The 25020-nt window shown below is 32.4% G+C and overlaps 1 protein-coding gene across 2 annotated transcripts in view; it reads right to left on the bottom strand.

Annotated features, from left to right (window-relative positions):
* Positions 1 to 25020, bottom strand: part of LOC113510252 (hemicentin-2-like) — a 144486-nt gene that overhangs the window by 46142 nt on the left and 73324 nt on the right. For both annotated transcript variants that reach the window (XM_052900504.1, XM_052900503.1), the window contains exon 3: positions 5099 to 5222. In XM_052900504.1, coding sequence (XP_052756464.1) covers positions 5099 to 5222 — 124 coding nt within the window. The remainder of the gene's footprint in view (positions 1 to 5098; positions 5223 to 25020) is intronic.

The following is a 25020-nucleotide window of genomic DNA, read 5'->3' as shown; positions in this document are numbered from 1 at the left end:
GCGAACAATTCCAGCAGCTCTCTACAGGATCCGGGGTTCGATGGTCCGAAAGATGACACGGAGCACAGCCGAAAAATATTATTTTTTAATTAAGTTGTAGGAAAGCGGCCAGTCGCGGTTACTCAAAACGAAGTTCGAAAAAGAAGGGGATCGGCGCGAGAGGGCAGCACCGACAAAGATCGGACACAATCGGTCCATAGCCCACAGATAACCACTAAAATTGCGAGCATGTAAAGTACCCATCCCTTATCCATAGCGAAAAGCGAGTAGGCGCAAATACTAATATGAATAATGTTATTAATTTTAAACTGGCGTCACCAACTACTTTTATTAAAATATTAATTACAAAAAAAAATAAAGTTTGTGGCTCACAAAAAAAAATTCTTCCAATTGCGACAAAACCAGGATTTTTTTTTAATCTAATCTACTGTACCGATATTAATAAAATCTCTATGCGACTAATATGTAATTATATTATTTCAGATAAAAATAAAAAGAATATTTCAAATCGGTTTACAACTGACACAATTATGAGGGTATATGAAAATAAAAAATAAAAATATAAAACCTAATTGAGAGCTTCCTTTTTCGTTCCTATAATACTCTCCAACTATCTATCCCCTCTCACCGTACTGATTACGCTTCAAACTCTTTTCTCCTACATTCTTCACGACTCTGGAACGCGTTTCCTGATGCCATAAAGAGAGTACCGACTAAACCGTCTTTCAAAAAAACGTTCACGCTCACTTTTTTACTTTATTCCAGCAGTAAGTGCGTTATATTATTCTCAATTTCGTGTATAATATAGTATATATCATATATGTGTAAGTATATCTGTTATTCATATATATTTATTCGTTTATATATGTAATTTTAGTATGTATGTATATCAATAATTACTAGTACCGCATTCGAGTATTCTGACACTTCCCTACGGTTGACTGGGAGAGAATGCTTTTAGCATTAAGTCCGCCATGTACACATATTTGTACTAATGAATAAATAAATAAATAAAAAAAGTAAAATACGTTTATTTTCTTTCTTTTTTTTTCTGTTACAGCGAAATGCACAATCAACTGACAATTTCCCTTTGTTTAATTCTATAAAGAGATATGTATTTTTCTTTGAGATGCGTTCATGTACGGTATACGGTAAATGTTGATCGGCCGGCGCGCTCCCGTCGTCTGTGCGACGGGCCACTTGTTCTTTCTTCCCTTCTCGGTTCATTTCCTTAATGGAATAGCAGCATTCAGTTGATTGGAGAGGCGCAAACGGAATCATAAGGGAGATAGCGTTCGGTAGTGCTGGATGTAATGGATAGTGGGTTTGATGGTAGAGCTTACACAATTAGGGACTTATTTAGAAATATATTATAAACAAATAAATAAATATTTGCTGATGCATCTTAAAATGTAAATAATGAAAGGTATAATTTTTTTTTTATTATTTATACATGCATTTCATATAAGGTTGCCTGGAAGAGATCGATATTTAGCGATAAAGTCGCCCATTATTGCCTCTTTATCCTGCTTTTATGTAATAAAGTAATTATTTTTTTTGTGTATATATTACTAAACTTTATAATCTGTATCATTCTATGAAGAGAAGAAGAATAAGGAATTTTCATTTGTTCATTTATATAGTAAACTAGCTGACCCCGTAAACGTTGCTTTACCACTTATTGCGAAATATAAAAATCGCAATTAAAATACAGGGGTTGATCGTAAAACGATGAAAATTTAATGTTGTATGTATTTTTCAATGCTAAATCATAATAAAATAAAAATGGAAAAATTTGTCAAAAAAAATAAAAAAATATATTTTGGGGAGGGTCACCGTTATCATTGAGGGATATGAAAAATAGATTTTGGCCGATTTTCAGATCTACCAATATGCACACCAAATTTCATATCTGTAAAGCCGTTTCGGAGGAGTTTAGTAACAAACACCGTGACACGAGAATTTTATATATAAGATAAGTAAAGTTATAATATAATACTTAATAGTAAGGTACTTTACGTACTTAAAAGATATAATGATTTGTGTAATTTGTGGAGAAAATAAATAAAATAAATAAATTAAAAAAATATAGTACTTAAAAATCAGATCAGATTAGAAAGAAAAATTGTTATAAAAAATCCAAACTTGTAGAGAGTACCATCTCAGCAGATGTCTCTGTAGTGTCTGAAGCAACTATGGCCATGCTTAATACACGATGAGTCTATTGTACTAAGTGATTGAGCTATTCATATTGGAAACAATGGGTTTATTAGCTGATGTCAGCAAGGTAGCTTAATTCACCAGTATTACAGACTTAATTGTAAATAAATTTAATCCAAATTCATTTTGATCAATCCAATTAAGATAAATTGCATCCATTTTGAAGCGGCATCAAGTGGAAGAGAGCAGTGTGAAATCTTAATTTCTACGTATATCTAATTTGCACAATAGATAGATAGATAGGTAATTTATTTGCATTACTAACAGCACACAAATTACAACATATATAGATATAAATAAAAAGCGAGATAACATAATTAAAAAAAAAAATACATAAAGCCAAATACAATTTTTCGTTTATGCGTGTGCCATAACGATACAAAATGGCCACAACTCAGTTTAACTGCTTCGCCCTCAAAAGAGCAAAGCACTGGTATTCTGTTGCGGCCAAAGGGAATAGGGTAACAATAAAACAATACTACCAGATAATCTATACAGTAAATAGGTAGATATACAGTAAACAGACAGATATGACAGCTTATCTAGCAGACAAATGGAACAGCGAGGTAACTTGCTGGTGTATCTTAGTAAATTCTTAATTTTTTTTTGATGGGTGAAAATGGTATGGTAACCCCGCCTGCACTAACGGGATACACCGGCGGAGCACCAGTGAAGGGTGATAGATGACAATGAAAACAGGTCAGTTAGACCAGCGTGATGAATTCATCAGGAATTAACCATGATAGTTTCCAGAAAGAACCACGAAGAGGTCGATCTGGTTGGGTATATTGCTAGCAATGGGATTCTCAGTCTCCATTACTAACAATCCCTTTTCCCCCTTAAATTCTTAATTGGGTTTCCAACAAATAAAAAAAAAGGAATAGGTTTTTTTAATGGATGACAATGGAATGGTGACACCCGTGATACACTGCATACGTTCCTATTCTCACAGATTAAGGTATTATCCGAACCCTATAATCTCACTGCCATATCCCACCTTATACCCTTCAAACCGAAACACAACCATGCAAGTATAACTCCACGGTTACACGTCTTACAGTAAACAAATTAATAGTATCATATCTAACACCTTTCAGAATAACACCGTCATTACTTGTTCACACTATGACTCTATAGTATTAGCAAATTCAATAAAGGAAATTGAATTCTATTATATACGTACATAGCATCTATTATAGATTAATACGTCGAGATCGTGAACACAATCCGCATTCAGAATTGATACAGCCCATGGCATTATATACTTCCAATGATAAAAGACAATTCAACTTATATGTACCTACCGTTATAGAGCTGCATTCTTCTGCAAAAGGTCATAAACAATGAGAAAAGAGATGCCTGTCCCAATTATATATTTATCTTTCTTTCTTAATTGCACCTACTACAATACATAAAAATATACAATGATGATTAGATAATTTAATTAAAATAAAAAATACTTACCAACTGTTATAGAACTGTATACTTATGTAAAAGGTCATAAACAATGGGAAAATAGATGCCTACTTCAATTATATATTTATCTTTCTCTTTTTATTACACCTACTACAATACATAAAGATATACAATGACGATTATATAATTAAATTAAAATACAGAATATATATCGACTATTATAGAGCTGCATTCTTTTGCAATAGGTCATAAACAATGAGAAAAGAGATGCCTATCCCAATTATATATTTATCTTTCTTTCTTTATTGTAGCTACTACATAAAAATATACAATGGCGATTAGATATTTCAATTAAAATACAGTAGGAAAAAGTACAGATCAAGTTATGGACACAACAGTTTAAGATTATGTTCCAAAAACAAAATCAACTTCAATCGGGATGTATTTAATTATTTTAATTAAAATTACAATTATTTTGATTACAAAATACCTGATATTAATAAAATTTGTATGAAACCAATCTTTGAGTATATCCTTTCAGTTAATAAAAGAATTTTCCAATTTGGTCTATAACTGATAGAGCTGCAAACTTAAAAAAAAAATACATACCTCCTTCATTATGTAAATAATAAAAAATCAGCTCAAAATAATTTTTAAATGCAATTTTTGAGTTAAACATATAAAAGTATTTGCATCATATCTTGTAATAATACACCTCTTATATTGAAGTTTCAATACGTTTACTTTATGTCCATACATATGATATATTTTCTAAAATGATATATTTACTTGATATTCCTTTCTATAGCATCACTTAAACTGTCAATTCAAATATTGTTTGGACTTGTTTCGAATAATTTCATGTAAATACGTATCTAACTCAGTCGATGCAAATAAAAGATATTTGTTTTCATACAACATACATCCATTCTGATAGTAAGAGAAATAACTGTATTTATGGTGGTTAGTCACTATACACAATTAGACAAAGAGAAAATAGGTTTTTGTCAATTATATTATAATTAAAGATAATTTTCTAAATTAGCGAGTGTTTTTTATTATTATGTACCATTGTGAAGTGACAGATAATACGCGATCTTTGATTAGTAAATCAATTGTAACCCACACAATCGTAATGTTTCTTGCTATATGTAGGTGTTTTTTTTACAAAGTTGTACAGTATAAGAGAATAAAGACAAATTATGATAAGTGGTTACTAAAAAAATAAATAAAACCACTCTAATACATACACATATACATATACATATACATATACGAGTACATATACATATACATATACATATACATATACATATACATATACATATACATATACATATACATATACATATACATATACATATACATATACATATACATATACATATACATATACATATACATATACATATACATATACATATACATATATATATTATAAAAAAGAATAAGATATACTCACGTGTATATAGGCATTCGGTCGCCATCTTTGAATAGAAGCATCATGGCTACATCCCGCACTGGAGCGAACAGGTCGCACGGCAAACGTGTCATGCTGCCAGGTGCCGCCCATACTTGTATCACATCTGAAATTAAAAGGAAATTATAAAATAATTCAAATAGTACATATAGTATCCTATGTGCTAAGTCTGAATATATATATATATATATATATATATATATATATATATATATATATATATATATATATATATATATATATATATATATATATATATATATATATATATATATATATATATATATATATATATATAAGGAGCGCTACTGTACAAAAGTCGATTGCTTGGGTACCTCTGTCCCATTCGTGTTTCAACCGTGAAGCAGTTGTGTTTGCATGGCTGTGTTTCGATTTGAACGGTGGGATATGGCGTTAATTTACTGGGTACAAAGGAATAACACGTAAGTTCTCAGGAATGGCAACGCATGGGGGGTATCATGGGCGAAACAGTATACTCTGTTATGTCCATAGTAGTGCTCATGTCTATAGGCGAAGGTTACCACTTTATATCAGGTGGGCCGTCAGCTTTTTTGCCATTCTAAGTTGTACTTGTAAAAAAAAAAAAGTATTTTTACTTATTCAAATTCCAAATTTTACTAAATATCAGCGGCTTGTTTGTGATTAATTATTCTTTACGTAAATAAAAAAAAATAGGCAAAGTAGTAAATGTTCCAAACGAAATACAAACTATCGAGCTGATTTTAATGTTTACATTTTATCCGCTAGTCCAGTAATATTATATAATCGTATAAAAATGCATCCCATTTCAAGAGGCTATCCCCTTACAAACGACGGGAATCTGTCTAAACGGACCAAGCGTATATTCAAATATAACCCGTTTGATATCCGGCGGTAATTCTGAGGGTCAGAGCGGGGTATGTGTTCTCAGCCGTAAAATGAAGCAATCACAAATCTTCAATGCATGGCAGGGTTCAAAAATAAGTATTTGCAATTGGTTCCAATTCGTTTTTTTCCCCTATTTATTTTTAATTAAAACTCTTTTAATGAACATCAAAGAATTACATGGGTGGTGAAGAAAGGGATAGAGTTACTGATGCTTGATTCTTTCTCTGTCCTACGTAGGATCAAAGGTAAAGATATAAAAAGATTGATTGATCAATTACGTGGGTCTTCAGTTAATTAGGATTATATAACAATTTATAAAACCCATGAGGATCTCGTTCTCACGATGGGATATCATCATATAGAAAACTATAAGGTTCAGAACAAGAAGTTGAAATTAACTGTCTTTATAAAAAAAAAAAAACTAAATTGGTATTTTCATAGCACAAGTATTAGTAATCACTTTAATTTGTTTAAATTTAACAATGAAAAAACACACTGTATAACTACCCCCCACTAGATTGAGTGACGACCTTAAATGCATTGCAGGGAGTCAGTGGATGCAGGTGGCTCAGGACCGTTCCTTATGGCAGTCTATGGGAGAGGCAGTGGATAGATATGATGACAACAATGATGAATACAATATGGGACATTTCAAAAAAAAATCCTAACAACATTTAAAAAAAAAACAGGCAATGTACTAGTAACTCCTCTCGGGTTGCAAATGTTCATTGAACGACGCTAGCTGCTTATCATCAGATGGAATGTCTTCTCGTTTGCCTTTCTAGCAATTAAAAAAAACTTAATAAGAATAAATAAATCCAGTATTTGATCAGTATATTATTAGGTATTTATTAAAACTAACAATGGCATTTTTTTATACAACTTAGAATGGCAAACAAGCTGACAGCCCACCTGATGGAAAGTGGTAACCGTCGCCTATAGACATGAGCAGTACCATGGACATAACAGAGTATACTGTTTCGCCCATGATACCCCCCATGTGTTGCTATTCCTGAGGAGTCAGGTGTTATTCCTCTGTACCCAGTAAATTCACGCCATATCCCCACCCTTTAAACCGAAACACAGCCATGCAAACACAACTGCTGTACGGTTGAAACACGAATGAAGCAGAGGTACCCAAGCAAACTATAGTTTACTAATGAGAACTTAAATTTTGACAATCAAAGTGACAATTTCTACCAATTTGAAATTTGCTGCGTGCTCTTTAAAAATATAATCACTGAAATCAGTAGCGAGAAATAACAATCTCTTTCGTTATAGATGGCATTTTGACGCAAAAGCAACTGGGGCTTGCTTTTGTGTGACTCCACATGACAAACGAGATACGACCTCATTATTTTTGAAACCTCATTCAAAAGATAAAAGATTTTTTAACAGAAATCATCGAAATTTGTGAAAAAGGCATTGTCCGTTTGTAACTTTTACTTCGGCTAAAAGAAAATAAATTTTATTTTAATGACGCATAAACCAATTTTGTAGACCTCTGGTGTCTTCTTATTTCGCGTTTTTAAATTCAATTCACACATTTCATTTCAAGAAGGCTTTGATCATGTAATTTTACTTAAAATAATGTAATCCGACAATACAAGCTCAGTTTTTTAACGGTTCCACAGAGCGAATGGTAATGGTTTTCGGATAACATTAACATTGTTTTTGTCTACATTTTTACGAAATATATCAAAGCTTTTCACGTTTTACAATTCGCTAAAGATGTACAAAGCTTTTGGATTATTCTTTCTTTTTTAATGCGAGATAATTTTAAAAGAATATTAAAAAGAAATAAAAAAATTACTGTGTTAAAGAACAAAAATTAAAATATATGGTTACTCCCTATAGGTGTTATGGTTATTATTGTGTTAAGAATTGATCTGAAGTATACTATATGAATCGATTTTTATATCATTGGCCAAATACTGTCCCTTATTAAGCTTCCTTTTGTTTTTGTTGATATAAAAACTCTTATTTAAATACACTATCTGGACTTAACGCGTAAATTTTTTTTTGCAAGTGTATATTTACAAAACGTCAGCAAATAAAGAAACAGATATGTAGGTACTAAATACCTGCAAAAAAATTGTTTATTTAAATATGTGAAAATTACGCGAAAGTTCATATTTGATATTCATATTTTTTTTTAAATTAAAATCGACAATCGCCTCCATAGATATTGGATATCCAATGGACTCCGTATAACAATACCCCGAAGATTATTATATTATATGCCCATTTGACCTAATTCGATTTATTCCCATAACATTGTTCGACTAAATCCCATCTTCAAATAAATACTTAACAAGATGAGTTCCATAAAAGTCTATTGTGTAATAACTATGTTGAAGAATTTATATATAAAATAATTATTAGGTATAGGAATGAATTTTCTAAATGGTGATAACCTATTATTATTATATTCTTAGAGACGCATACAAGCTGACGGTGCATCTGACGGAAAGTAATTAACATCGTCCATAAACGTTTCCAATACTAGTGTTTAAAAAATTTGTAAGTACCTTTTTTGGAGACATACATAAATTGGTACAAGGAAAAAATCTTAGAAATAAAGTATACTTAAATTTACACATTCTTAAAGAATCTAATGATTTCCAATGTCAGAGGATATAAAGCTAGTGGCCAAAATCCGAATGTGGTAGAACAAGAGACAAAATTCTTGATAAGTAAAACGAGCGCAAGATTCGTCTGATCCCATATTCTGGAAATGAGATCAGCTAAAAATAAAGAACGCTTCGCTTAACAATGACATTTTATTGATTTTCACTAAATTCTGTTTTTTTTTTTTTAGATAATTGAAAATTCTCCTTGTTTTTTTCCTATTTAATTTTCTTTTTATCCGCGTCTCGGAATGGGAATTTTTGGATCAGGAATGTCTCATTAGGATTTAATTGATTAAATCTGGGATTGTTCTTGCGACTGACCCAGATATTTCAATACGTTTATTTTTGTTTTCTTCGAAAAACGTATCGGATGTTTCTTTATTATCATTTATAACTTGTAAAATTTCATGAAACTAACTAATTACTAACAATTTGTGTACACGTTCAATGCATTGTATTTAAGAGAATTTATGTATAGTTTTCTATAAGTAATAGATACATTACATCAACGTGACTTGCTTTATATAATATATTACAATGTAACAAGATTACATAAATAGGGCATCGAGCCTCAAAAACGGGTCAACTTTTTGTCAGCTAATTTAACAATTAATGACTCGTTTTTCTTTATTAGTATTCTATATATTTACACACACACAATGTACCTTGGCGTACCTATATTTGATTATTTAATAAATAAAACGAGATTTTGGGCATTAAAACGGTGCAAAATTTATAAGATAAAATAAATATAAAACTAAGAAAGGAATCAATCACTCATAACTATTTATCACGCAAAATTGTATGAAAAAGTTGACCCACTTTTCTCGAAGTATTTGTATGGTTTGTATGGAGACATTTTATCTACATAATCTAAGGATAATATTTAAGTTTTTCATTCCCCATTTCTTTTATATCGATTAGACATTTTTCGCGGTTTTTTTTTAAGTGAAGTCTATGTTGTTCTTCTCATTTATGCTCACCTATAGTCCAATATTTGTTTATCGTTTACAGCAATATTTTCATTAAGTTTAGATACTTGTGTAAATATATGTTCTAAAACTTTCCAAAATTATCAATCAATATCTAATGTCAATATAAAATCAATTTTTACTAGAGGTTCCCTTCATTACATTTAGTTTTCTAAGGTCATATAGTCTTAATAATATCACGATTTGCTATTCAATCGATCTTCTTCAATATTTCGACTTTTATATTTCTAAATAAAACACCAAGCATATATTCAGCATTAATCTTTACATCACAGGAACCACTTCACAAATGTGTTATGAATTAATAATTCCACTCAAGCTGCTAATGTTGCAATCGAGCTGATTATGGCTTCTGTGAATTTATTATGCACATTACTTGATACGTGTGAGTGCCTAATCTCGTGAGCTTTCCAGGGACGCATATACATACAGATTTTATTATCAAACAATCAAAGTGGAATGTATGTGAATACGCTAACGCCTCTCACTAAGTAAGCCTGATTTTGCAGGGTATTCAAATTTTATCCGAGTATTAATACCGAAATAGAATTAGAAATATAAATAAAAATAAAAAAATCAAAAACATTAAAGAAAAGCTTGCCATCGTTAGTGTATTATACCGGAGGGAAACTTTGTACAAAAGTCGTTTACTTGGGAACCTCTGTCCCATTGCCTAGTGTAGGAATCCATTGATTCCTAAGAAATCCATTGATTCCTAAGAATTTATCATTATAAATTCTGTACTTATGCAAAAATATGAGAACGTTAGCATCTATTGGTGAACATTTTTGTATCAATGTGTATAGTCGCCTACACAACACGGCGGACAAAAAGAGAAGACCACGTACTACTACTATAGAGTCTATCTATTCTCCTTTAACCAATGGTTGTCTGTAAGAGATTACCCTAGCGATAAGACCGCTTATTGTACCTTTATGTGTATATTTCAGTCTGCATTTATGTTACTGTATTTCACTTGAATTGTTCAATGGTCATTGTATAGTTTTGTTTATGGTGCAATAAAGAGTTAAATAAATAAATAGTCTATAATTTTATATTGTCTATGTATGACATCGTGCTTATCTGTGGTTATATAATAATAATAATATAATTTATTTGCTGAAAAACACGGTATACAGATGTTAGCAATAATATGTTAGGAACAGGCGTGTTTTGCCAAAACAATGGCATGCAAAATTTTAATATTTATGGTAACTTCTTTTCTACTAAATACTACTACTACTAATACTATTAACAAAATATTATTTATGTGCTTATATATAAAAAATCTTCTTGTTCGTAACCACTCAACCAACTCGTTTTAGTATATAAATATATATTTATCTATCTTTGTCTTTAAAAAAATATGAAGCATGGACACGAATGTCTAAAATATAATTGAATAATAGAATACTAAAGACTGGAAACGATTAAGTCAAACAAAAGATTCACTAAAAACAGCTGGTCATAATAATCACAATACAGAATATTATTATTTCCTCTCATAAAAATAAAAAAAAAAAATATACAATAACACAATGAAAAATTGTAATCCTCCGAAATGTAACGGATCAGCCGTCCGTCAGAGTTACAAGGTTTATCATGTACACGAATGCCGGCAGGCAATACAACAGCTGATGCCGGGTTTTCGCTAGTCTTTGCCCATTAATGGACTGTAACACAAATTGAAAAAAGCACTTGTGAAGTATGGTACAAGTAATAAACTTATGACATAATCAAATCCATTTATCAGAATATGTACAATAAAAATACAATATTAGTGTTAAGTGGAAATAGAAAAATATCATGTAACTAAACTATACTTATGTTAAATACCTCAAATGTAAGTATATTATTGTTTATTTGTTAATTAGCATAGCGTATTACCTTTAAAATGATTGTATGCTACGTATAAATAGTAACTTATTATTAAATTCTATCAGTGCGTTTTATTATACCGTTCGTGTTTCAACCGTGAATCAGTTGTGTTTGCATGGCTGTGTTTCGGTTTGAAGGGTGAGATATGGCGAGAATTTACTGGGTACAGAGTAATAACACCTGAGTCCTCAGGAATGGCAACGCATGGGGGGTATCATGGGCGAAACAGTATACTCTGTTATTTCCATGGTACTGCTCATGTCTATAGGCGACGGTTACCACTTTTCATCAGGTGGGCCGTCAGCTTGTTTGCCGTTCTATGTTGTATAAAAAAAAGTGTAGCAATTGCTGGAAGACCAAATAATGATAAAATAAATTAAAGTTAAAAAATTAACATCAAAAAGTAACGACTTCTTGTCAAATCTCTGAATATTTAAATTTAAATAAATTAATACCAAATACTGTTTAATCTTTATTTATTACGGTTTTTTTATTATTTAGTAAAAGTATTCAATGATTGTTGTAAAATAATTATTTTTATTTCGAAATCAAAATTAAAGTTAATTTTAATATAAGATATGTGTGATCAATGTTAGAGTAATAAAAAGTATCATTGAAATATATTGGAAATTGACTATTAGGTATAATTTTGCGTAATGTACACACATACAATTGAATTTTGCAATTGAAAATGCAATAAAACTGTTTTGAAATCTGATAAACATTTTTTTTTTACTTTGAAAAGAGTAAATTTTTTTATGATCGTGTAAAATAATAAATGAATACATACATAGTATAATTTCATTTTATATATATATTTTTTAAGGACGTTACTGCCTATCCCTCGATCATTAAGTTCCCTTAATCACCATTTAAGACACCCACGGGGAAAGAAGAGATAGCTCATTCCATGCCGGAACTACATAATTCTAATTCCGTATATTCCACTATACGTTCATAACTTGTACCATCCACCAAATATGTTTGAAATACGAGTAATATTGTTTACATGTTGCGAATGTCACTTCAGCATTTGCGTTTTCTGTCATAGACTATGGTAAACAATTATATGGAATTGTTCGCATAATTTAATAAGAGCTCCTGTTGTCGACGTACTGGCAGCCATGACACTGCACACCTTCTGTACATTTCCTTTTATTTCGCATTCCATATTACACTCTTCAAATAAACGTCTCGAAAATATGCGGTTACAGGTTTTCCCGAAATTGTAATACCACGTAGATTTTATAAAATTTTATAAATATCTATATTTAAATACCCTAATTTTTATTCCCAAAAGATGGTAAAATAGTATTTTTTTTTAATGGGTGATAATGGAATACTAACCCCGCCTGCGCTATCGGTATACGCTGGCGGGGCACCAGTGAGGGATGATAGATGACGATAAGCCAGTTAGCCCATCATGACGATCTCCACTAGAACTAACCACGATGGTTTCCAGGAAGAACTGCGTGGAGGTCGACCTGATAGGGTATATTGCTAGCAATGGGTCAGTTAGACTCCATTACTAACAATCCCTTTCCCCTTGATAAAATAGTATTAAGCATGTCTTAAAACTAGCTGTGTAGTTCCGGCATAGAATAGGCCAACCCCCTTCTTTCTCGTGGGTGTCGTAAGAGTCGACTAAGGGATGGCGAGGGAGCAGCATCCCTCATTAAACATCTCTAAAGCCTAACTGCGGTGGCCAATCCGCCTGCCAAGCGTGGCAACTACTGGCAAAACCCCACAAAGGAGGAGTTCAGCAGTGGACAGTTCAAGGCTGATATGATGATATAATGATCATGTTTACAGGGTACAGAGGAATAATCTGAGTCCTCAGGAATGGCAACGCATGGGGGTATCATGGGCGAAACAGTATACTCTGTTATGTCCATGGTACCGCTCATGTCTATAGGCGACGGTTACCACTTTCCATCAGGTGAGCTCTCAGCTTGTTTGCTATTCTAAGTTCCTTAAAAAAAATCTCATAACCCCATCTTGAGGACGACAGATATGACCCTATGTCGCTTTCAATTTTATCACGAGTACTTAACAAATTAAATCGACAACAATGTTATTAATAAATAATTTCTTTTGTCTCGTCCACAGAATCTGAAGGACGACGTCGTAGCTCGATATAATGCACAAAGCGACTCGACAACAATAAGCTCTTTATAATACTTATAGGACTTTAATTGTCGTTCGGGTTATATTACGGAAATTCTAAAATATTGATTATAAATTTAGTGTCAGTTGAAACAAGTAATTACATGGTTATTAGCTTTCATCCATTCCTTATTGTACAATAAAAGTCTTTATTGCGAGTAAAAACCCTTTCGAACCGAATTCAAAAAGGAGGTTCTGAGTTCGATTGTTGTTTTTTTTTTAAGTTTGTGACCTCATAACTATGTTAGTTCTCAATTAGTTTGGAAAATTCTTCTCTTATCTAGAAGGTTATACTTACAGATTGATCTGACAGAAATTTTACCAAAATCCGTTTAATAGTTAAATTTTTAGATCAAACTAATTGGTTTTACACTCTGTCAGGTCAACCTCCTCGTGGTTCCCCCTGGAAACTATCTTGTTCTATTCCAAGTGTATTCCTCACGATAGGCTAACTGACCTGCCTTTTCATTCTCACCTATCATCCTTCACTGGTGCCCCGCGAGTGTATACCGTGAGCGCGGGCGGGACTACCATTCCGTTATCATCCAATTAAAAAAAAAAAAACTGATTTTGTCACATTTAAAGTCGATTTTTTGTGCGACACAATTTTTAACTATTAAATAAATATAAATAACTAATTTATTTGAAAAATGGTAAAAAGGATGGTACATAATGTTTAAATATTATTCACGTCTCACCAGAATCTAATACAAAATTTATTTAATTGTGCTATGAACACAAACAAAAACCGAATGTCACATAATATGCTTAAAATGTCAACATATTTACTTATTAATAATATATTATACAAATAATCCAGTGAATTAATGGTTATGTAGTCCCAGCATAGAATAGACCACCCCTTCCTTTCCCGTGAGTGTCGTAAGAGCCGACCAAGAGAAGGCGAGAGATGGACAGCAGCGTACCTCTTAAAACATCTCTATAGCCTGACTGCGGTTGCCAATCCGCCTGCCAAGCGTGGCAACTACTGGCAAAACTCCCCAAAGGGGAAGCTTATGTTCAGCAGTGGACTGAGGGCTCAACCAATTGTCATGAAATTTTGGCATACACATAGTATTTGAGATGAAAGACACATGCGTCTTTTCATCCCTACCAACCAATATATCCCAAACATGCGGACAAAGTAGCAGTTGTAAACTAATAACAATTATAATTATATAAACCGCTAGGTTATTTCAACTCGTTTCGGCTTTAACCGTTCCGTTTTTCTCGGAATTAAGCCGTTTCACCGCAACGCTATTTCATTTATTCGGACCTCTCTAAGCTCACTGGGTTCTGCATCGTTACGCAGCCATAGATTTCATATGGAAACGCCCAAACTAGAATCTTGTATACCGGTGTCGCCCTCTGGTTGCAGAGTTTCTAGGCCACGTTCGTAATTCACGAAGTTCTCTTGCTTTACGTGCTTTACGTGCCTTTCAAAGCACGCAGAAAATGATAATTTCATTTCGTACAAGTAATAAAAGAATACAACAAAATATTTCATATATCGATTCGTAAGTAATAATGTATCGTATCACAATCCAATTATCCGCATGTGCAGAAAATATAACACTGTATCTAGGGATCTTGATATCTTCCAACAATCTATGCCATGTTTTATTAAAACTGTCAATTTATTAATTTAAATCTAGGTAAAGTCTCTATTCTTTTAATGTTTATAATATCAAATTTTATGCAGAGCAGTTATCGGAGTAGAAATTTGATGCTGTTTTATTTATTTTATTAATGTCTTGTCATTTTATAAATAATCTTTTTTCAACGAACCAAGCACAGTGTGCAGATGATGTCGAGTGTAAAAACTAGTCTAAAAACAAAAGAACAATATTTAAAGGTATCTTTAAATTTTTACATAGACGTAATTGAGAGTCCGAGCTTATTGAAAATAAAATTTTAATTTAAAGTGAGTCTAACAAAATCTCCCAATAATTAATGACACTATTAAGGTTTCTCACCGCTTCGTGTTTTGTCTTCTCGATATTGGGTCACTGTAGGATCGATACTGTCATGTTTTTGAAAATATAGCAGTCTGTGTAACGAATATTTTATACTGTTTATCGAAAATAGCAAAAATAAACCCTCAGATAACTGAATCACCTAAGGACGTACCTATTCGACTTTAAGGACAGGCTGTGCACACAGAATTTTTTATTGTTCCGAAAAGTAGAAACTCTTTTACATTATTATTGTAATTCTTGGACGATAAGATGTTAATATAAATGTCACCAAGACTTCAAACAAATAATCCTGCTTCTGCAATGTTGAGATTTTTTCACAAAACCTTATTATTTTATTTTATTAAGATTGAGAAATATGACGGTTTTTTTTTTTATAACATAGGAGGCAAACGAGCATGCGGCTCACCTGATGGTAAGTGACTACCTCCGCCCATGATCACCCACAACACCAGCGGCATTGCAGGTGTGCTGCCGGCCTTTTAAAAAGGAATATACTCTTTTTTTGAAGGTTATGTTGTCGTATCGGTTCGGAAATACTACTGCTGGAAGTTGATTCCAAAGAATGGTTGTGCGTGGAAGAAAGTGCCTTAATTTAACAGAAGTGTAACACTATACAACAGATCACAGTATCATAGCAGTTTTTCTAAACTATCATCATCATCAGATCCCCCCTTAATTGTCAACTGCTGAACGTAGGCTTTCTCCATTTGGCAATAACTGCAACGCTTGGCAGATGTGTTGGCTTTTGGTGATATTTAAAGAGGAACGCTCCTGTCCTCACTGCTCTGTTGATCATTAAATTCCCATAGTCGCCTCTTTCCTCATATATTCAGCTGAACTAAAGCACTTGATGAAATCTATATTTACGTAGAATACAATATCAAAATTAGACTTTGAAAATAAATCCGATTATAAAATGTTTACAAGCGAAGTGAAACATTAAGACACTAAGTCCCAGTCTGATCGCTCTTGAGACAAATTACGTCTAGGATTATTACCTTGGCTCTTATATTGTCATGGTCTGAGAGGGTCGAGTAAAATTGTTCGGAATATTTTGCTACTCAAAACCAAAGCAGACGATTCACAGATTCAGTACGCAGACTGTTTGCGCCTTTCCCTTTTGTGTGTATGAAAGTTTATGGGTGCAGGAACTCTTCAATAACTCGTTTATTGTAACTTTTGTGAAATATGAATTTATTATAGGATATTTATTAAGATGATTCGTTTACTAATTACAGAGAGCGAGCGAGTGAAGTACTTGTCTATCACCGCAGTTGCACACCGTCGAAGTCTCACTTCAATTCGGTGACGTTTTATCCATTTTACTCAATAGATGGCACCAACACAGACAAAACTTCCCTTTGTGTTATATTTTTTATTGAACATAAATAAAATTGTCTCCCTGCCTGTGTTATCAGTGAACACTGGCGCGACACCAGTAAATGATATATTATAATAAAAGCAGGCCAATTAATCTATCATGACGAATTCAATGAAAGAAAGTAATATTTTTATTAAAAAAAACTTAGATTTAACTATTTTTTAAGTCTTTTTTTTTTCATTATTTTACCAATTATAAGTAAGTACGATGTTTTCTAAAGGAAATCGTGTAAAGATCGACCTAATAGGATATATCGCTAGCAAAAGGAACTTTTAGATCCCATTACTATCCCTCTCCGCCGATACTGAGTTAAATTTACCAAGTTAGGATAACTAGAGGTCCAAATGGTTTGTGTGAATCTGTGGCATTTATTGTTATTAATGAAGAGTTATGGTTAAACATATTTTATATTAATTCTTTCATCACTTTCCATCAGGTAAGATAAGACCAATTATGAACCTCTCATTCAATGAAAAAAATATATATATTTTGTCACTTCCAGTTCTTATTTCTATCGCTGTAAGCCATTTGTATAGGAAAATCCACGCACGATTTACATACGAGCATTATACGTAAGCCAGAAATCGTTTAGTGTGATACAAAGCGGAACCAAAGTTGAGGATCGGAAGGGTTCAGAATCGTTTAATTAATTTATTATACCGATTGTATCTTTCTAGTAATTTATTATACTATCACATTATGTTTTATTCACAGCTACTTATATATAAACTAGAACCACAATCAGAGTGTTTCGGTTTGAAGGGTGGGATGTGGCGTGAATTTACTGGGTACAGAGGAATAACACCTGAGTCCTCAGGAATGGCAACGCATGGGGGGTATCATGGGCGAAACAGTATACTCTGTTATGTCCATGGTACTGCTCATGTCTATAGGCGATGGTTACCACTTTCCATCAAGTGAGCCGTCAGCTTGTTTGCCATTCTAAGTTGTATAAAAAAACCAAAAAAACAATCAGAGATAAATAAATTTGTGTTCCAGAAAAAAAATACCGTCCTCAATTGTAGCAAACACAGTTATTTTTATTTTATTATTTACTAGCGACCCGCCCCGGCTTCGCACGAGTGTAATGCTGATACTAAATAGCGCCGCCTACTCCTTCATTATGTTACGACATCACATTAGAAACCTCTAAAATTATCAGTGTTTCTCTACTATATTAGACAAGTATTATACATATAAACCTTCCTCTTGAATCATTCTATCTATTAAAAAATCCGCTTTTAAATCCGTTGCGTAGTTTTAAATATTTAAGCATACATTGGAACGGACAGACAGCGACAGCGACTTTGTTTTATACTATGTAATGATTATATGTTTAGTTAAACTAGTCCACTAACAGATTTTCAAAAGAATTCTGTAGGACCAAACTGAAAGTAGGTATACTTTCAGTTTGGTCCTACAGAATTCTTTTCTTTTCTGGATAAAATAAGAATTTTCCAAATCGATTTATTACTGTCAGAGTTATGAGGTAATATGTATAAAAAAAAAATAATAGATTCTCCTCCTTTTCGGAAGTCGGTTGAAAACGTCGACGATCAAATTTGATTTAAAATTTAACACGCAAATATTCAAATTTAGTCTTCAAAAGTGACGTTTGTTGGTCAAACATGTCGAAATGCTCTTTTTGAAAGACGAGCTCTTTCTCCACAAGAGGGAGACTGTACAAAAGTCGTTTGCTTGGTTACCTCTGTCCCATTCGTATTTCTACCATAAAGCAGTTGTATTTGCATGGCTGTGTTTCGATTTAAAGGATGGGATATGGCAGTGAATTTACTGGGCACAGAGGAATAACACCTGAGCCCTCAAGAATGGCAACGCATGGGTAGTATCATGTGCGAAACAGTATACTCTGTTATATCCATGGTACTGCTCATATCTATAGGCGACGGTTACCACTGTCTATCAGGTGGACCGTCAGCTTGTTTGGTATTCTATGTTACATAAAAAAAAGCTTTTTCAGGCAGAAAAATCTATGACACTCCGACCTTTCTATGATTTTTATGAAATACTCTTACAAATTCTTAAAATAAAAATTATTATAAAATAAAAGTTTTTTTTTTTTCTCTCTTTTTGTAGGATGCTATTAAAATGGTAACCTTGTCTACGCTATCGGTTTACACTGGCAAGTCACCAATGAAGGATGATAGGTAAGCATGGACGCAGATCCGTTAGTCTATCGTGATGAATTTAACAAGAATTAACAACGTTTTTTTTTTTACAACACAGGGGGCAAACGAGCATGCGGCTCACCTGATGGTAAATTACTACCGCCGCCCATGATCACCCACAACACCAGCGGCATTGCAGGTGTGCTGCCAACCTTTTAAAATGAATTTCTTCCTCTTTCTTCCACGCACAACCAAAGAATGGTTGTGCGTGGAAGAAAGTGCCTTGAAAAACGCACGGTGGAAAAATCACAGTTAGCAAAAATCACTTTTGTGATTTGTCACTGGTGATTGCGATTGTGAATAAAAATAATAATATCACTAAATGATAATGAATTAAATAAAGCAATAATTTATAATTCACGTAAGATTACATAAGAATTGTTATTATTGTAACAAATTAAATATATTTTAATTACTTTTATTATTATATCAATACTCAAAGCAACCTAATTTGTTATGGAATGAAATAAAAGGGGAATAAAATAACAAAATATCTCTTGATAAGCGTATAAGCTGATTTCATGGAACACTGAAAATTGAAAGAAAACAATATACAAACAGAATTAATCGATCCAGTGCCTTCAAAGGACGAGTTAGGTGATATTAATGTATATTTTTTTTTTTTAATATGGAATATACTGCTGTATTCTCGGTAGCTCCCATATAGATTTTACGAAGTCTACATGGGTACTATTACAAAGTTATTATATTAACATATTTGGAACTCAGTTCTAACCACAACTACTGTACCCTTATAAAACTATAATATTATTATTAGTTAAGAAACTACAGTTATGTTTTTTACGAATGAATTCATTTTATTTCATCATTACAAAATTTACAAAATCGTTCTCTAGTAAAATGCATTTGTTTTAGTTATATTTTCTAATGAAATAAGAATTAAATTGTGTCTGGTTAGATAAGTATATTAGATAACACAAAAAACTTCGTATATAAGTCATCTTCATGGATTCATCGCATTCTTGTTTCGTTTAAACGACACGCAGGGGGGGGAGAGGTTCCTTCAGGGTCGGCAATGCGCGCCTAAACCCCTGGTATTGCAGGCGTTCATAGGCTACAGTAACCGCTTACCATGAGGTAGGCCGTATGTTTGTTTGCTACCTCAGTGATATAAAAAAATAGCAACCCCATTAATTGCAAAAGAAGTATCGAAATCAGTTTAGAATCATTAAAATTAACGAAGCGAAGAGAAGAAAAAACAGATGCAAATTGAGATCTATTCCCTTTTTGAAGTAATTAAAAAAATTAAAGTCATCAATTACAACCTGAAAGATTAATCGAAAAAAAATCTAGAAGGAATAATTCGATTAAAATTAATCGTTGTAATTTACAAAATCGGTCTTTCCTTAAAAATGACCCTTCTACTCTTGTAACGTATAAATAAAATCCTACCTTTATGCTTGTAAACCAATTTATTAAGCGGCCGTAGGTAGATAGATCGGGTCCAATATTGTGAACACAAAATAAATTGCAATTTCTTAACGTTATTTTTCCTCGTGCCGCGAGCTGCCGCGCTATTTATCGTCCATTGAATATTAGCAACCAGCTGCAGGTCGGGCACATTAAAATTCAAAGCGGAGAGGTTCCCTCAATTTTGAATATTACCTTATATAATTAACAATTTATTTAAAATTCAAAGAGTTACTAGCTATTGCTAGTAAACTGCTATTGCAGGATGAAATTTCTCGTCTTAATAAAGACGAGAAATTTTATCCTGCAAAATAAAAGTTTATTTAAATTCAGTGATCATAACGTACACGCGACAAGACGTTTGGTTGGCATAAAAATTTGAATTTAGAATACGTAATTGTTCGATGAATACTGGTTGACATAATTTAAAACTAGCTTTTAGATTCCACAACTAACAATTTAAAAATTGAAGAGAAAATTAGCTCTATAATTTTACTGGCAACGTTGTTATTTACATTTTATTTAAACCAGATATGAATTAAAAACGTAGTGATTGCAAAAAAAAATAAGAACATAACTAGTCAATGCAGAGTTGGATTCATGTATCGATCACTCGACATTTCAATTCTGTTTTGTTTTTTATTGTTTATTAATCTAAACTGCATACTTCTGTTTTTGACATTTTATTATTATATTTTCCATGTTACATTCTGTCATTCTAATTGCAGGTTCGTCGATTAAAATTACTTTGTTAACCAATTTCAAAAAGAAGTAGGTACTCAATTTTGGTTATATTTTTTTTATGTTTGTTACTTTATAACTCCGTCGATTCTGAGCTAAATAGATCTTTTTTATCTAAAAAGATATAGTTAGATCGGACCTATAGAAATTTTATCAATATCGGTACAGTAGTTTAGTTTTGATATCGAATAAACTGGTTTTGTCCAAATTGAAGTCGGTTTTTTTGTGGAATAATTTAAAAAACAAATTAAAATGTTTTTTTTTATACAACTTAGAATGACAAACAAGCTGACGGCCCACCTGATGGAAAGTGGTAACCGTCGCCTATAGACATGAGACATAACAGAGTATACTGTTTCGCCCTCGATACCCCCCATGCGTTGCCATTCCTGAGGAATCAGGTGTTATTCCTCTGTACCCTGTAAATTCACGCCATATCCCACACTTCAAACCGAAACACAGCCATGCACACATAACTGCTTTACGGTTAATTTAATCATAGACTAAGTTGCAGAAGAAACAGCAATACCATGCAATTTTACTATCATGTCCCACCCTTTAAATTGAAACACAACTATGGGAGTACAGCTTCTCTCTTCATTCAGTAATATGGACGAAACGATTTATGTACAATATTTCTATATAAAATAGTAAAATCCATCTATTAATGCATTTCATTCGTGTTTCTAATATAATAAATTTGTAACTAGACGACGTCTGTACGCAGAAAATATTTAAGAAAAATAATATGAATATATTTATCCGTTTATATATGTTATTTTAGTATGTATGTACATCAATATTTACTAGTACCGCATTCGAGTATTCTGACACTTCCCTATGGTTGACTGGGAGAGAATGCTTTTAGCATTAAGTCCGGCATGTACATATATTATATATGTACTAATAAATAAATGAAATAAATAAAAATTTAAATAAATAAATAAAATACTAAATACGAAGGGTATTGATAAGATCCATTCAAAAAAATATTTTTTAAACATTTTGTTTATCTGTCTTTCTATCTGTATGTCTATCTATATTTCACTCACTCTTTTCTATGCCATTGCCTATGCCAAATTAGATGCAGTTTTCACAAATTTGCTCTTAAGATCTAACCTAAAATTTGGTGTATGCTTGATCTTGATACCCTGTCTAGAAGTAACCTATTTTATTGAATTTCCTACTTTTAAAATCCACACGCATGAAATATCAAGTAAATATCTAGTTTTAATATAAAAATATTGAAATTACGCAATAGACTTAGTGGTATACACAATTTTTTGCAAGCATAATCAAGTAGATTAAGCAATACTCGGAAACCCAAAGAAAGAACTCAATTTTCGCGCACTCCAAACCAATCCAACTTAGTCGGTTCTCACAAAAAAAAAACTGGCCAATTGTTGGTATAATTGGCAGTCGCTTCAAAACTATAGTCCGACTAATTGTGTACGATGGAATCCGCGCGCTGAATATGCATGAGTGTATTGATTGTGACTAACAAACTCGGATCACATTTATAGTTGTATCGTTATATTTCTGCTGGTGGTCACATGTTTATATTCACATATTACCAGAGGGAGACTTTGTACAAAAGTCGTTTGCTTGGGTACCTCTGTCCCATTCGTGTTTCAACCGTAAAACAGTTGTGTTTGCATGGGCGAAACGTAACAGAGTATACCTCTGTTATGTCCAAGGTACTGCTCATGTCTATAGGCGACGGTTACCACTTTCCATCAGGTGGGCCGTCAGCTTGTTTGTCATTCTAAGTTGTATAAAAAAAATATCTTTCTCAATCCTTACAATAGGTCATTATCCTTTTCTTCCAAGTCTTTAAAAAGTAGAAATATTATTAAAATATGAGAATTATATTCCAATAATTGCAGGATTTAAAAAATTCGAAGTGGATGTGATTTAAACTCGCGCCTTTTACCCCATATAGGGATCAGTGATCTTACTAAAAGGCCTTAGGAAGCTCAGGTTCTATTAACAGTGAAACATTACTTCCATTTACACTTGCTAACTTCAAAACTTCTGTTAAATTCTACTATCTTCACCTTTAAACACTATTTTGCTGTTCTCTATTCGTCTTCCTCCTTCTTTCTCTCCTGTTGTAAGTGTGCTGTTAACGATCTATATGTTTATATATACTTTTACTTATATATGTGTAGATATATATAATTAATATTATAATAATAAAATATATTAGTGGATAAATATAATAATAATTTATATAAATATTTTTAAAGGTATACACGGCGGGGTGCCAATGAAGGATGATAGGTGATACTGAAAGGGCAAATCAGTTAGCCGATCGTGATGAATACACCTGGAATTCAGTACGATGGTTTCCAAGGGGGACAGAGAATACTGTTAGCAATAGGACATATAGTCCGCATCTAACAATCCCTTTTCCTCCATATCTAACCTGCCGTTTGTTTCAATATCTTTTACCCAAAGTTTTTCAAGAAGAGTTTGCTTAACAAAAAAGCTTTTGTATCACTTCGCATTAACTATAGTTAGATAGTAAAAAAAATATATGAGTAATTTAATTAATTAATATCTTTATTCATTTAATGACATTAAATAATTCGATTTTAATGTTTATCAAACACAAAGCATACTGTGGTTGCATATAAAAGTATTAACAGATCTAATTCACCAGTGTATTGTATTGAAATGTTTCACTGTATCTTATATTGGTAATGCTATAAATAAATGTTATGTCCACGGTACTGCTCATGTCTATAGGCGACGGTTATCACTTTCCATCAGGTGGATCGTCAGCTTGTGTGCTATTCTAAGTTGTATAAAAAAATTCTATTATGAATAATGCTAATAACTCTTCGGGTCATTGTGGTTTACATCATAAGTGTTAAATTCGAAAAAAGATGTAAGTGCATTTGAAATTGGAATATAGCCGTGTAATACGAGTAACGAACATATGTCGGACCTTCGTACATACGTTATCTCATTAAGTTGTGCCAGTAAACCAAACCCGTCAAGTAGAAAATTACAAGGGTAGCCGAGTCCCAGTTGCAACTTAATTACGTTTGTATATATCTTTGGATAGGCGACATGTCGTGTTTTGAATAGTTGGTTACCACAAATAGCTTGTTTGCTATACATGCATTCGAATTTCAAATGCATCTTTTCATTGAACTGTTTTGTATTTTTTTTTCCTTGGAATGGTGGCAGAATCTTTAATACATTGGTTTGTTTGCTATGTATGCATTCGGATTTCAAATGTATCTTTTTGTTGGAATGTTTTGTATTTTTTTTTCCTTGAAATGATGGTAGAATCTTAAATACATTAGCGTAGACCAAGACTAGCTAAATCCAGCGGCTCCGCACTCGTGAATCGGTACATGAAGTATCCTATATACTAAATTAGGACATCACCTACTGTTATAGCAAATTTCATTTAAATCCATTTAATACTTAGTTTCCCACGTTACAAACTTTAAAATTTACAAATAGGTTTATTTTCCAGGAAACTGGTCCCTTCGAAAAGTGCAAATGCACTTTTAGATCACCTCTCTGCGCAGTTTCACTAGCATACTGGATAAGGTGTGTACGACAGAAAATGTTTAAAAAATCACATATAAAAGTGAAAATTTTCTTCA

The sequence above is a fragment of the Galleria mellonella genome, unplaced genomic scaffold (assembly GCF_026898425.1).
Source record: "Galleria mellonella isolate WM207_F2 unplaced genomic scaffold, CSIRO_AGI_GalMel_v1 utg65, whole genome shotgun sequence".
Lineage (NCBI taxonomy): Eukaryota > Metazoa > Arthropoda > Insecta > Lepidoptera > Pyralidae > Galleria > Galleria mellonella.
Note: the sequence above shows the minus strand (reverse complement) of the source record. Positions and strands in the feature narration are given on the sequence as shown.